The sequence below is a fragment of the Lycium barbarum genome, chromosome 5 (genome assembly GCF_019175385.1).
Source record: "Lycium barbarum isolate Lr01 chromosome 5, ASM1917538v2, whole genome shotgun sequence".
NCBI lineage: Eukaryota > Viridiplantae > Streptophyta > Magnoliopsida > Solanales > Solanaceae > Lycium > Lycium barbarum.
Genome location: NC_083341.1, coordinates 9,662,345 through 9,674,069, shown reverse-complemented (window position 1 = coordinate 9,674,069; position 11,725 = coordinate 9,662,345). Strand labels below are relative to the sequence as shown.

Below are 11,725 nucleotides of genomic sequence, written 5' to 3'. Positions count from 1 at the left end.
TATAGAAGGTCTTACTCTTAAAAGAATGGCATGAACAGAAGCATACTTGACTTTCAAAAACTACACCATGTCAATTTGATACATGTACATGAAAGCTGAAACGTTCCTTGCTATAACTTATAATGAGAGTTGAAAAGAATTGAATATGATTATTATCCCAATACTTTAGAGCCGGTTAGTTGCTTATCCATTGAGTCTCAAAAGATGAATTGCATATATGTGGTTGCTTATTACTCTGCTCGTGCATACCGCTATATCCTTCACTGAGTCCCGGGCCAGGACACGTTTTCGTGTACATGTTTACTATATTATTCACCGAGTCCCTCACTAGAGGGCCGGGACACGTTATATATATATATATATATATATATATATAAGTATGATGATGACATGATGATATGATGATATGGAGATGGTGGCCAGGAGGGCATATATTCCTTATTACCGAGTCCCTTACTAAAGGGCCTGGACACGTATATGTTTATGTTTATGATGCTATGATTATGATTACCGAGTCCCTTACTAAAGGGCCGGGACACGTTATACATGTTATATACGGAATGATTATGCAACATTGATTACGAAACACTATGTTAATATTGATATGAGAACGATACAGACGAAATATGTTCAAAGGCAAGTTTTCATGAAATTCTGTTGGTTGCATTGAGTCCTGTACATCTTATCTCAGTATGAGTCTATCACTATGTTTCATGCTTTATATGCTCAGTACATATTCCGTACTGACCCCCCTTTCTTCGGGGGCTGCGTTCATGCCCGCAGGTACAGACGCTCGTTTCGGAGATCCGCCAGCTTCGGACACTTATTCAGCTATTTTTGACTGCTCCTTTGTTCCGGAGCCTAGCTTGTGGTATAACTCCCTTATGTTGAATTCATATGTGTTTATTTGGGTACGGCGGGACCCTGTCCCGCCATATGATACGGTCATTACTCTTAGAGGTCTGTGGACATCTGTGTGGGTCTGTATATAGTCGTTGTTGCGTTGTATAAACATGACTTATGTTTGGGGCGTACCCATTCGTGATGGCAGCCTTGTCGGCTTGCATATGTGTGTATGTTTGGAATGTTGCGTGTAGTGGCAGCCTTGTCGGCTTGCGTATATATATATATATATATATATATATATATATATATATATATATATATATATATATATATATATATATATGTGTGTGTGTGTGTGTTGTTGTAATTGTGACAGCTTTAGAATAACGTCCTGTCTTTTCTAAACAAATGAGTTCATGATATGCTAGCTGTAAATGACTATAGTTAACAAGTGACATGAGTGTTCAATTCAGGCACTAGTCACGACCTACGGGGTTGGGTCGTGACAAAAATGATATGTATATGATATTACTATGTATATGATACGGATATGTACATGACATAGATATGAGTATGAACACGAATACGAATAAGAATACGTATATGAATACGATTATGGATACGAAATGTAAATGAGTACGGATATGAATACGGATACGGATATGGATGTATGTACACAATCACACATTAGAAATGGAAAGTCCCTATGAATGGCAAGTAAGTGCTTATGACGATGATACTACTATCTTCCATATTATGCTATCTCTTATGTCGCTTATTATGCTCCTATAATGATATTGATCATGCTTTACATACTCAATACATTCTTCGTACTGACGTCCTTTTTGTTTGTGGACACTGCATCATGCCCGCAGGTGGCCACGGAGACAGGCTTGATACTTAGCTATATTTCTCAGGGACTGCATAGCGAAGCTCCATTTCATTCGGAGCTATAGCTTTTGGTATTGATTCTTTTGTGTACATATTTATGGGCATAGCGGGGTCCTGTCCCGCCTATATGATATGACATACTCTCCTTAGAGGCTCGTAGACATGTGTATATAGTTAGATGTGTTTGGCCTTGTCGGCCTATATTTTGGACATCATTTTGTTAGCCTCGTCGGCTTATGTACATTGATATGGGCACAATTGCCAATGTTGATATGAAGGTGTTGTTGTCCAATGGGATTAGTATGATTGATGAATAGAAATGTATGATTTTATATGTGGCTCACCTAGATGTAAATGTAAAGGTATGTTAAGAGCTGCCCGGGTGGGCTAGCACCGGGTGCCCGTTGCGGCCCTCTGGGTAAGTCGTGACACCGTATATCCTGGGCCTCTGCATCCGGCTGAGGAACTAGGGCTGGTGCTAGAGTTGGGGTATGCAATGTCTCAGACGGTCCCTCACTCTGAATCTTCTCCTGGGCCCTCGTGGCCTGTCGAGTACAGCTAGTGGCCTTACCGGCCACACGCTTGCCCTTCTGGCGGCTGTAGTTTTCTTGAGGGACATCGTTGAAATCAAAACATTTCATCAGAAGCGAACGCTTAACACAGTGAGCCGCGCTGAGTCCCATGGATCAAACACTGAACTTGGTGCGGGAGAGGCATCTGTTGGTTCGGGCCTTGGGATTGACGAACCCTTCAGCAGGCCTGAGAAAGATAATATTAAAGTTAGGGAAAGGGATGAGCGAAGGAAAAAACACGAAGCAAAATAGGAAAAAGATCTACTTACCATGATTCTTTGCTATCCACTTCTCGTCGGACAGCTCTTTCCATATGCGTAGTTGGTGCAGATATTGGCATATAATGCCCTCTACCCAATCGGGGAAGTTTTCTATTTCATCTGGGATCCATGCAACGATTGAAGTATAAGAGAGTTGGATGAATAATTGAAAGCATGTGGAGAAAACAAAAGTTCTACGATGCTAGCGTTTCATGTTCCACCGCTCGAGGAATGGCATGGATCCCGCTGGGATTATCTCCACGGTTTTAACCCTGACAAAACATTCCACCCAGCCTCGGTCTTTGTTGTCATCAACGCTGGAAAGGATAGGGTATTTCCCTCATTTCAAGGGCTTTATAATCCCTCCGCGAAAGATCCACGGACTGTACAGCCGGATCAAATGGTGTAAAGTAAAGTCCGCATTGACATTGTTCGCTAAAAAGCGGAGACAAGTTACAGTCCACCAGACAGATGGACCAATTTGTGCGAGGCATAAGTTGTACGTTCTGCACATGTCAGGTGCCAAGGATGACTTGATCGATCGGGGGTTCAAGTTTGAAGGTGAAGGGATAGGTGTATATGTTTGATTATTCATCCCTAAAGGTGGTAATGTCATCATCCCGACCCTGAACAACGATCTCGAAAAGTTGGGTTGTCCAACCATAATCAGTTCGGACTCGTAGAAGGTCCATTTCCTTGATAGAAGAAGGATAGAGTCTGACATCATAGCCTCTGTCGGACTTTCTCGAAGTTGTCTCGACAGCGAATTCGGTGTCGAAGTGATAGTGCAAAGGCAGAATATCTTGAGCCCGAGGTTCGAAGGGATTGATCTAAGCGCTAACCTCGGGGTTAGCAACGACGTCGGTCGTTGGAGGTGGAGAAGTAGCCGATGAAGCGTTTTTGGAAGAAGATCTAGAGTTCGTTGCCATTTTTTATTAGGATTTGGTGATCTAGATGAAGATTTGAAGAATGGGATGAAGATTCGAAGAATGAAATGAAGATTTGAAGATTGATATGAAGCTTTGAAGGTTGGCAGGTGAAGATTGATATGAAGTTTTAAAGGTTGATAGATGGAGATTTGAAGGAAAGCAAGAACAAGGTTGACGATTCAAAAGAAGTTCGAGGAGTAATTAATCTAATGGTAAAAGGTGAAAAGGGAATGAATCGCACTTTTATAGGGGGAGAGTAATAATGGCGAAACGTTCCAATTCGAGAACCAAAGGGACAGCCCAATCAGGCAGATACACGTGTGCGAAGTCAGAAAGACGTGATGTGAGGGGACGTCTGATCTCCCGCCCATTTCCGAAAAGAAGCTTACAAGAGAAGATACCGAGGTTATCATTCCACTTCCCATCACTCCAATAAACTCTGATCCGGGAAGTGTGGGGACTATCTGTATACGGTAAAAACCAGTGTAAAATGTTGTGACCTCCCGACGAGAGGTCGGAGTAAAATAGGAACGTTGACTTCAAGATGTGGCGTTGGTTTGAGTTCGGAGATTCGGATGAAATGACGTCCAAGGGGTCGTTAATCCAGTGAGCCAGAGAGACGCTAGTTAGCACAACGCGAGAAATTCGTTACATGCCGGATTTCACGCCGCCATTACGCCAACCGTTACGCGACCAGCTGTTAAGGCGCCGTTAATAGTAATTAGTATCAAATATCAGATTTTAATGAGCATTAGGACCTAACTCTTGTACTATAAAAAGAGGTAAACCCTCTCATTAGAAGGGATCTGATTCCAATCTCATGCACTTACTCTGTAAAATTTCATAAAGTTCAAGTTCTTTAGCAATTTGGCTCGGGCACTCAGCTTAACGCTCTGCACCGGACCAGTTTTCAGTTACAAGCAATAAACAATTCGGGCTATTTCTATCTTTGTTTGTTACATACAACTGATTATTATTTCATATTTCATTACGTTAACAACTGATTAAATCACGTATCCTTTAAACCGCGTACAAATTCTAACTGTTACCTTTTTAGGGGTAAACAATTAGGTGGCAGAAGATCAATTGTGCTAAGGAGTACCTCTTAATAACGTCAAACAAGGAATTTCACATTCAAGTTTCCACTGACAGGTTTGTGGTAAGGAGTACCTTTTCTGATTTTAGGTTTTTACTCTCTACGTTTTCTTTAATTTTCGAATTTCTGGTTTAAGAAAATAGTTTGCCCCCACCTTTACGCTATATTTTTATTACAATTTGTAGTATGTGGTGGTGTATGTAAATATATTTTTGACTATTCGGCCAAAAGGAAATAAAGATCAATGGGAAGATCAGCCTTCTTGATATATTCATTTAAGGATGAAATTTTTATGCTTTTGCTTATTCAGAAAATGCAAAGAATGCATTAATGTTCAAAGGGGAAGGAACAAGAGAGGCCTAAAAATTCAACCATTGGACTCAAATTTATGCATGCCAAAACTTTACACAAAGGTATCAAAATGTTAAGTTTATGGGCTCTAAACTAGTCACTAACCCCATAGTAATTATCGTTACGGAATTCAAAATTAATTGTTATATATATATTTAATGAATTTTCTAATACAAAATACAAGATCTAAATAAAAGTTATTAATTTGTCCGACCCGTAGCTAATACTCTCGCTCCGTCCTGTGGCCTCAATGTCACTAAAATGACAACATATCCATTGTGACCCCACAAGCGGGATCCGGGAAGGGTGGAGTGTAAGCAGACTTTATCCCTAATCCTTATTCCTAATCATGTGCAAATATATATTATGCATCCATTGATTTGGTACATAGCGAGGCGGGTAAGCTTTTACACATCTACCATTCCCATATATGGCATAATAACATCAAGATAGAATTCCTATCATCTGAACAGTACACAATTGCAGTTCAACCCCAAGGAATGAACCTAGTAACACAATATAACCATAAGCTCTAGTACAGCCATTACTAATCAGTATATACAGAAAATTTGATCCACAACAATACACCTCTAACTAGCATTAAAAAAAGCAAAGCAGACTATTCGTAAATCGGCTTGGGCATGTGTTCTTTTGTATAGACACGGTGCCGCCTCTCTCTCCCATATATGACCCAGAATGTGAGGGAAAGCAGTACTGCTACACCAACCATCACCAAGCCAATGTAAACCCATCTGCTGTAATGCTGAAGTCCGGGACAGTATATTCTATATATTTCTCCAAATGTTTGTCTAACAAAATCACAATCTTCTAGGTCAACCAGGAAAGGACCATAATGGTACAATCCAAAGCTCACATTTACAGCAGCTGCCATCTGGCCGTAGATGGTCGGAGTCAGACGGCCTGTTGTGGAACAAATGCCACTAGGGGAAACTTGACAGACAGAAGTCTTCCATACCTGCATGATAGAAAAAATTGGAGGTTGTAATAACTCTACATTTTAGTAAGGAAATTGCGACTCCTTCAAAAGCATCACATGTCGAGGATAGAGAGTGATTTCAACTTTTCAGGAAGAAGTTATAAGGCGTACCTTTGTCGCATTGCTCAAGTCCACTTCACCAGGACTACAGGATCTATCAGTCAAGTCTGTGTTAAACGGATTGCAAAGGGTTGGCAGCTTAGGTCCAGATTGATTGTAGTACAAAGGACCAAAGTTGGGGGGAAAATTGTTGTTGGACACATTTGTAATGACCCGGTTAACAACACCGACCAGCTGAGAAGTGACTTCTTTGCTTTTGGTAAGGGTCTCTTGTGCAGTGGCATTGTCCACACACGGCAATATATCATCTAAAGCTGTACTAGCAAGAGGGTGTTGGACCCACTGGTTCATTGCTACACAAGTGTCTGAAGTCACACTGACATATCAAACAGAAAACAATTAGAGATGTTTCAAAAACTACATTTATGAATCGACTGACATCAGTAAAGAATGGGCAAAGACGTGACTTACAGGCTTCTAATAAATAGAGAAGACACAAATTCCCAACAGCTAAAGGAGTGTTCAAATATCTACACATGTTTATCACTAAGGGTGTTTGGTATGGAGGAAAAATTTCTGGAATATGTTTTCCTAGTTTTCCATGTTACACTGGGTATGTCATTCTTGTTGTTGGTTGGTCAAAATGTTTTGAAAAACATTTTTTCAAGGAAAACAAGTTCCTGAAAAATGAATTCCCTAATGGAAGTAGGGACAAAAAGTTCCATAAGTGACATTCCAAGTTCATTGTCTCTCCTCCTCACCCACCCATTGCCCCCAACCGCCAACCCTTGACCATCCCCTCGCCACTCTCAAACCCCTACTCCCCATCTCATCTCACCCCGATAGTGTTTTGCTAGATTACATACAAATACTCTTGGAATACTTATTATTTTTTTGCTTACTTACCAAACGAACATAAGTAAGAAACCTACTGGTTTCCGGGAAAACATTTTCCTTCGTACCAAACACGCCCTCAATAATGAGACATTCTAGCAGTCAAAGTTTAGCAGTTTTAGTACTACTCCCTCCGGTCCAAAATAATTGAGGATTTAGCCTCTAAAAGTTGGTCCAAAATAATTGAGGTTTTAGTCTATCAAGAATGTATTTAATTCTTTTTTCAAATTTACCCTTGACACATTCTTAATTGAATGAACAAATTTAATGCTTGTTATAGTTTCAAAGTTATAGTTTCAAAGCCCCTATGAAAACAAAAACAAAAAAATCCTCTTAATTAAGGGTATTTTAGTCAATACACCTCTTAATTTTTAGGAGTAAGTGTCCTTAATTTGTGTGCCCAAGTCTAAAACCTCAATTATTTTGGACCGGACGGAGTATTTGACAGGTTTGACAGGATCTTAATGATACTAATGAGTAATGACCAGAGTGGGAATCAAGAAGCACCAGCTAGAAGTATAATCAAAACAGACATCTAAAATGTTTAAATCAAATACCAATATCTAAAGCCTGGCAGGCTCCCTCCCCTCCCCCCCCCCCCCCCCCCCGAAACACCCCCCAGCTGACACCAGCAATTTTATGTTGACGATAGCTGCAGAAAGGCAGAATTACTCTGAATCTAATATCAGATTGCAGTTGACTTTAGCGTATCCTTTCTGGGATGGAACTGCAGAACCTATCGCTTGAAGTTGTACGCACAAGAAGAAGATTTTCCGCACTCAAGAAATAACGTGAAGTATATTACTAGCTTAGTAAAACTGTAAGTTGTGAGAAGTAAAATATAGGACAGAGCTTACTTGTGGAGAACAAGAAATATGCCACACAAAATTAAAGTCCCAGTGACAAGAATCCATCCAAAAATTACCAAGCTGCACAAAAATAGAACAGAAGAGCATTCGTTGAAACAAAATAGCAGAGCCAAGGAAAGGAACTACAAGAAAGAACAGCTTAGTAATATGAAATGTTCACTTACATGTAAACGAAAACCTGCATCCCGAAAATTGAAAGTACTAGAAGGAGAAAAGAAAACAGGGAAACTTTTATTAGTAGAACTTGTTAAATAATTCTTACGCTCAGAGTTCTAATGTAATGGTAATCTTACCAAATCCAAGAAATGTCAATAGAAGCATAATGGCTGATAGAACGATTAGAGCCAATCGCCTGCATAAATATTACCATAGGCATTTTAGAGCCCTAAACAGCAAAGGAATATGTGTGTTTGGTGGATTGAAGTGCAACTAGATAAGCAAGAATTTAGAAAAGGTATCCCTCAAAATACTGAGTTTGAAATATTCCTTGGAACGAAAAAAGATGGGCCACAAAAGAAGTTGACAGCCTAATATTATCATACACAAGATTTAAAGACATGACCCACAAAATAATTGTTTCGAATAGATGCAATTAAATAGTCTGGAATAGATGAAAGGACAAAATCAATCCATAAGGCAGACCCATAGAAGTACAAGAACTCGATTCAGTTGTGTAAGTTCTAAAGATATAAATAGCAAAGAAGAAGCTTGTAATGGTATTCACTTACACGGACTCTACCAAGCCTGCTATGTCATCCTTATTGTCTTCTGTTTTACTGGAGAGAGTATTAGCAGAAGAATTAATCTTGGTTTGGATGCGGTCTATGTCTGTTTGGACTGAACCAGGAAGCAAAACTTGATCCACAGCAATAAATTTGGCTGCTGCTAGATAACCTGAGACGTTTCTGAGCCTATCCGCTGTGGTATTTGCCTGATGGACCACATAATCCAATGTGTTAACTGTACTGCTGTGAAACTTTCCCTGGCCAATGTACAAAATGATACATCCAACACTGCACAAGGAACGAAATACGTAAGTTATAAAATGGGCACATCAGAACAGAGGGAACGGGAATGTGACATGTATGTTCATGAGTGAGAAATTGAGGAAAATTGGGAGTATTCGTAATGTGAGAGTGGATATCAATTCTTCGTACGCAGCCATAAGCATCTGTAAATGCTAGAGAGAGAGAGAGAGAGAGAGAGAGGGAAATACACTGCAGCTATGGTGAAAAGTATGAGGAGTATGAGGGAGAGAGCATAAGCTATTCGGGAGTAGCCATAAGGTTCTCTTCTACAGCAACAGTAGCAGACACAGATGAACAATAAGCACAGTGCGAAGATCACAAACCAGACCAGCGCAACGACAAAGAATGGAGCTGCAGTGAAAGCCACAGACTGCACAGAAATAAATATAACTTAGAAACAATTGAACAAATACTTCATGCAACTATAACTTTAGGAAAGACAACTAAGTGCATACTTCATTGGTAAGAGTCGGAATAAAAAGAAAGAAAAAAAAAAGAGAGAGAGAAATGTTCAGCCAAGTACAGATTGAGTGACAACTTTTTTAAAGTACATAAACAAGGTTTTATTTGCTGATAATGAAGATTGGGATCCCATTTCTAAAAGGTAATCAAACATTTGAAACATAAACATGGATATTGCAGTGCACGAAGGCAATTTAAGTCGTCATATCAGACCTGTTATAGCATCATTGTCTTGAAATGCATGGACAAAATCAGCTCATACTGATGAGCAAATAAAGTTTCAAGTCACTGAAGATCATCTTTTTTCGGAGATGCAATTACATACTCCGCTCTGATCAATCAAATGATAATAACTTTTAATCTCAGAAATTTATTAGGACAAGCATGATACGAGATAGTAATCTCTCTGCTTGTGGTTTATAGAATCCCATGACATAAATTAGAATACTAACCATTTTCAGGTAAAGTATCTGCATGCTGGAGGCAAGATGAGATCCTCTATTACTATGTCTTGTAGACTGTAGTCCATCATTGAAAATTATGATGGTAATATAACTCATGACACTCGTCAGAGTAGTGGAAAGAAAATTTTCCACCTTCCAAAGACAATGGCCTGGACCATTTTGTCATTGCCAAATTAGGTAAAAGCTTAGTCATGACAAGAGTAACATTTTTTGTAGTCAACACAGTTGGCTAACTACCACTTAGAAATGAATGGTCACTAACTTTTATGAAGACAGCGTGACTTGAAAAGGTCTGCAATTGGGCTCCGAAGGCAAAGAATCTGTGTTTGACTCCATGTGCTTGGCAAAAAAGATAAGAAGGAAGCATAACATAAAACACAAATCAAAGGATAAGGTTAATGGACCAGTTATTTTTTTTGTTAGACCTTAGTTTGGTTGGAGAAGTATAGAGGAAATGGAAATTTTACTGTTCTGAAATCATATTCAATTACAGAAGTGAAGAATTTTTACTTTTTTTTTCCCCTTTCCTCTTCTCTATGCAGCCCAAGAAAAGGGGAGTAAATTTTCAAACTTCCCTTCCACAATGTGTAAATAAGTTTGAAATACAGATTTCATATAACTAAATAATAGTACTAATTTTATATTCCAAGGCCAGACAAGGTGGTGATTTATCTAATAGTTTTCAATTCCAATGCAAGAAACAACAAAATTGCAGCACTTAATTTCAGAAAACACTCTGGTGACAGCAACAGAGATCTCACTCCTTGCCCCACAACTTCTTTCTAATTTTGCTAGAACAAAGGTTTCAACTTTCAACCCACAATACCGGAATACCCTGTGCTGTAAACATTGTGAAGCATGTTCCTTAAGTTGCCGCAGATTATAGACATCGAAATTTTACCGTATTTAAAATAGGACGCTACAAGATGAGTCCAATCCATCTTCAAACTCTAAGGTCGGTTAGGATTTTTTGAAGGCTACTCTAGCCTAAACCCTAGATCACGCCCGTATAAAGGGACACATATTCCCTTGAGAAGACATCTCGAATATCTCATAAAGTCCTGGGATATTCACAAAGAAATCAAGGCATCAAATACTACATCGCAAGCAGGTCCAAATCATAAGCTACTAACGGCCCTCAAACCGCAGAGAAACACGCTACTAACAGGCCTCGAACCACTGAGGAAGTTCAGAGAGAAGAATCAAGGAATAAACAGAGTTGTACTCACAAATATTCATCAGTACAATCTCTGTTTAATTGGTTTGCAGTTTATTTTCCGTATTGAGAAAATTTGTTGCACACAGAGATTTACAAGTAAAAAAGTTGAATACTTACAGCCCAGTAATGGCGCTCACTGATATTCCAGCCCCCAGTATATCTCTTGAAACCATTGAGAGGATCTTTTCTATACGTTCTCTTAGCAGCCAAAATAAGTGACGAGTTCAATGGGGCCTCAGGAATTTCAGCAAGAAACCTTTTGGTCACCACCACATCATACTCATTCCTAATTCCGTCATCTAAATATACACACACATACATATCAGCAAACAATAAACAATACAGAAAGATCTTTTGACACTGAAATCAAAGAAAAAGTAGAATACCTGAAAGGGGTGGAGTTTGGAAGGAAGGAAAATGAGAATCAGATCTTGCAAGGGTGAGGGAGAAGAGAAAGGAAGAGAAAATGAAGAAAGCAGTTACAAGAGAAAATAGCAATGACCCTTTACCCAACATTGTAATTTGTAATGATGGGTATCTAGGAAAAGTGGCGAAGGCAATGTTAAAATCTTGTGCAAAATCTGCAATGGAAATGTTTAAACGTTATGCAGATCTGGGAACACACTGGAGAGGTCTGACAGAGAGGAGGAAAGGAAATAGTACGATTTTTACTGTTCAAAACATGCTTCACATGGAGTATGAGAGAGAGAACAAAAGGAGGAAATGTCGTAATAAAAATTGATATTGAAGCAAGAAGCCTCGACGAGTTGGACACGGGGAAGGAAAT

At 39.3% G+C, this 11,725-nt stretch overlaps 1 protein-coding gene across 2 annotated transcripts; it reads right to left on the bottom strand.

Annotated features, from left to right (window-relative positions):
• Positions 1 to 5,345: 5,345 nt before the first annotated feature.
• LOC132640386 (uncharacterized) lies at positions 5,346 to 11,725 on the bottom strand. Of its 2 annotated transcripts, XM_060356964.1 has the most exons (9): positions 11,325 to 11,725; positions 11,056 to 11,237; positions 8,982 to 9,163; positions 8,494 to 8,778; positions 8,059 to 8,117; positions 7,930 to 7,966; positions 7,754 to 7,825; positions 6,054 to 6,378; positions 5,346 to 5,921 (listed from the first exon to the last, which is right to left on the bottom strand). In XM_060356964.1, the coding sequence occupies exons 1-9, from the start codon at positions 11,452 to 11,454 to the stop codon at positions 5,565 to 5,567; spliced, it is 1,629 nt and encodes a 542-aa protein (XP_060212947.1). In that variant the 5' UTR covers positions 11,455 to 11,725; the 3' UTR covers positions 5,346 to 5,564. The 2 variants fall into 2 exon arrangements, with proteins under 2 accessions (XP_060212947.1, XP_060212948.1); XM_060356965.1 differs by lacking the exons at positions 11,056 to 11,237; positions 11,325 to 11,725 and adding an exon at positions 9,982 to 10,129.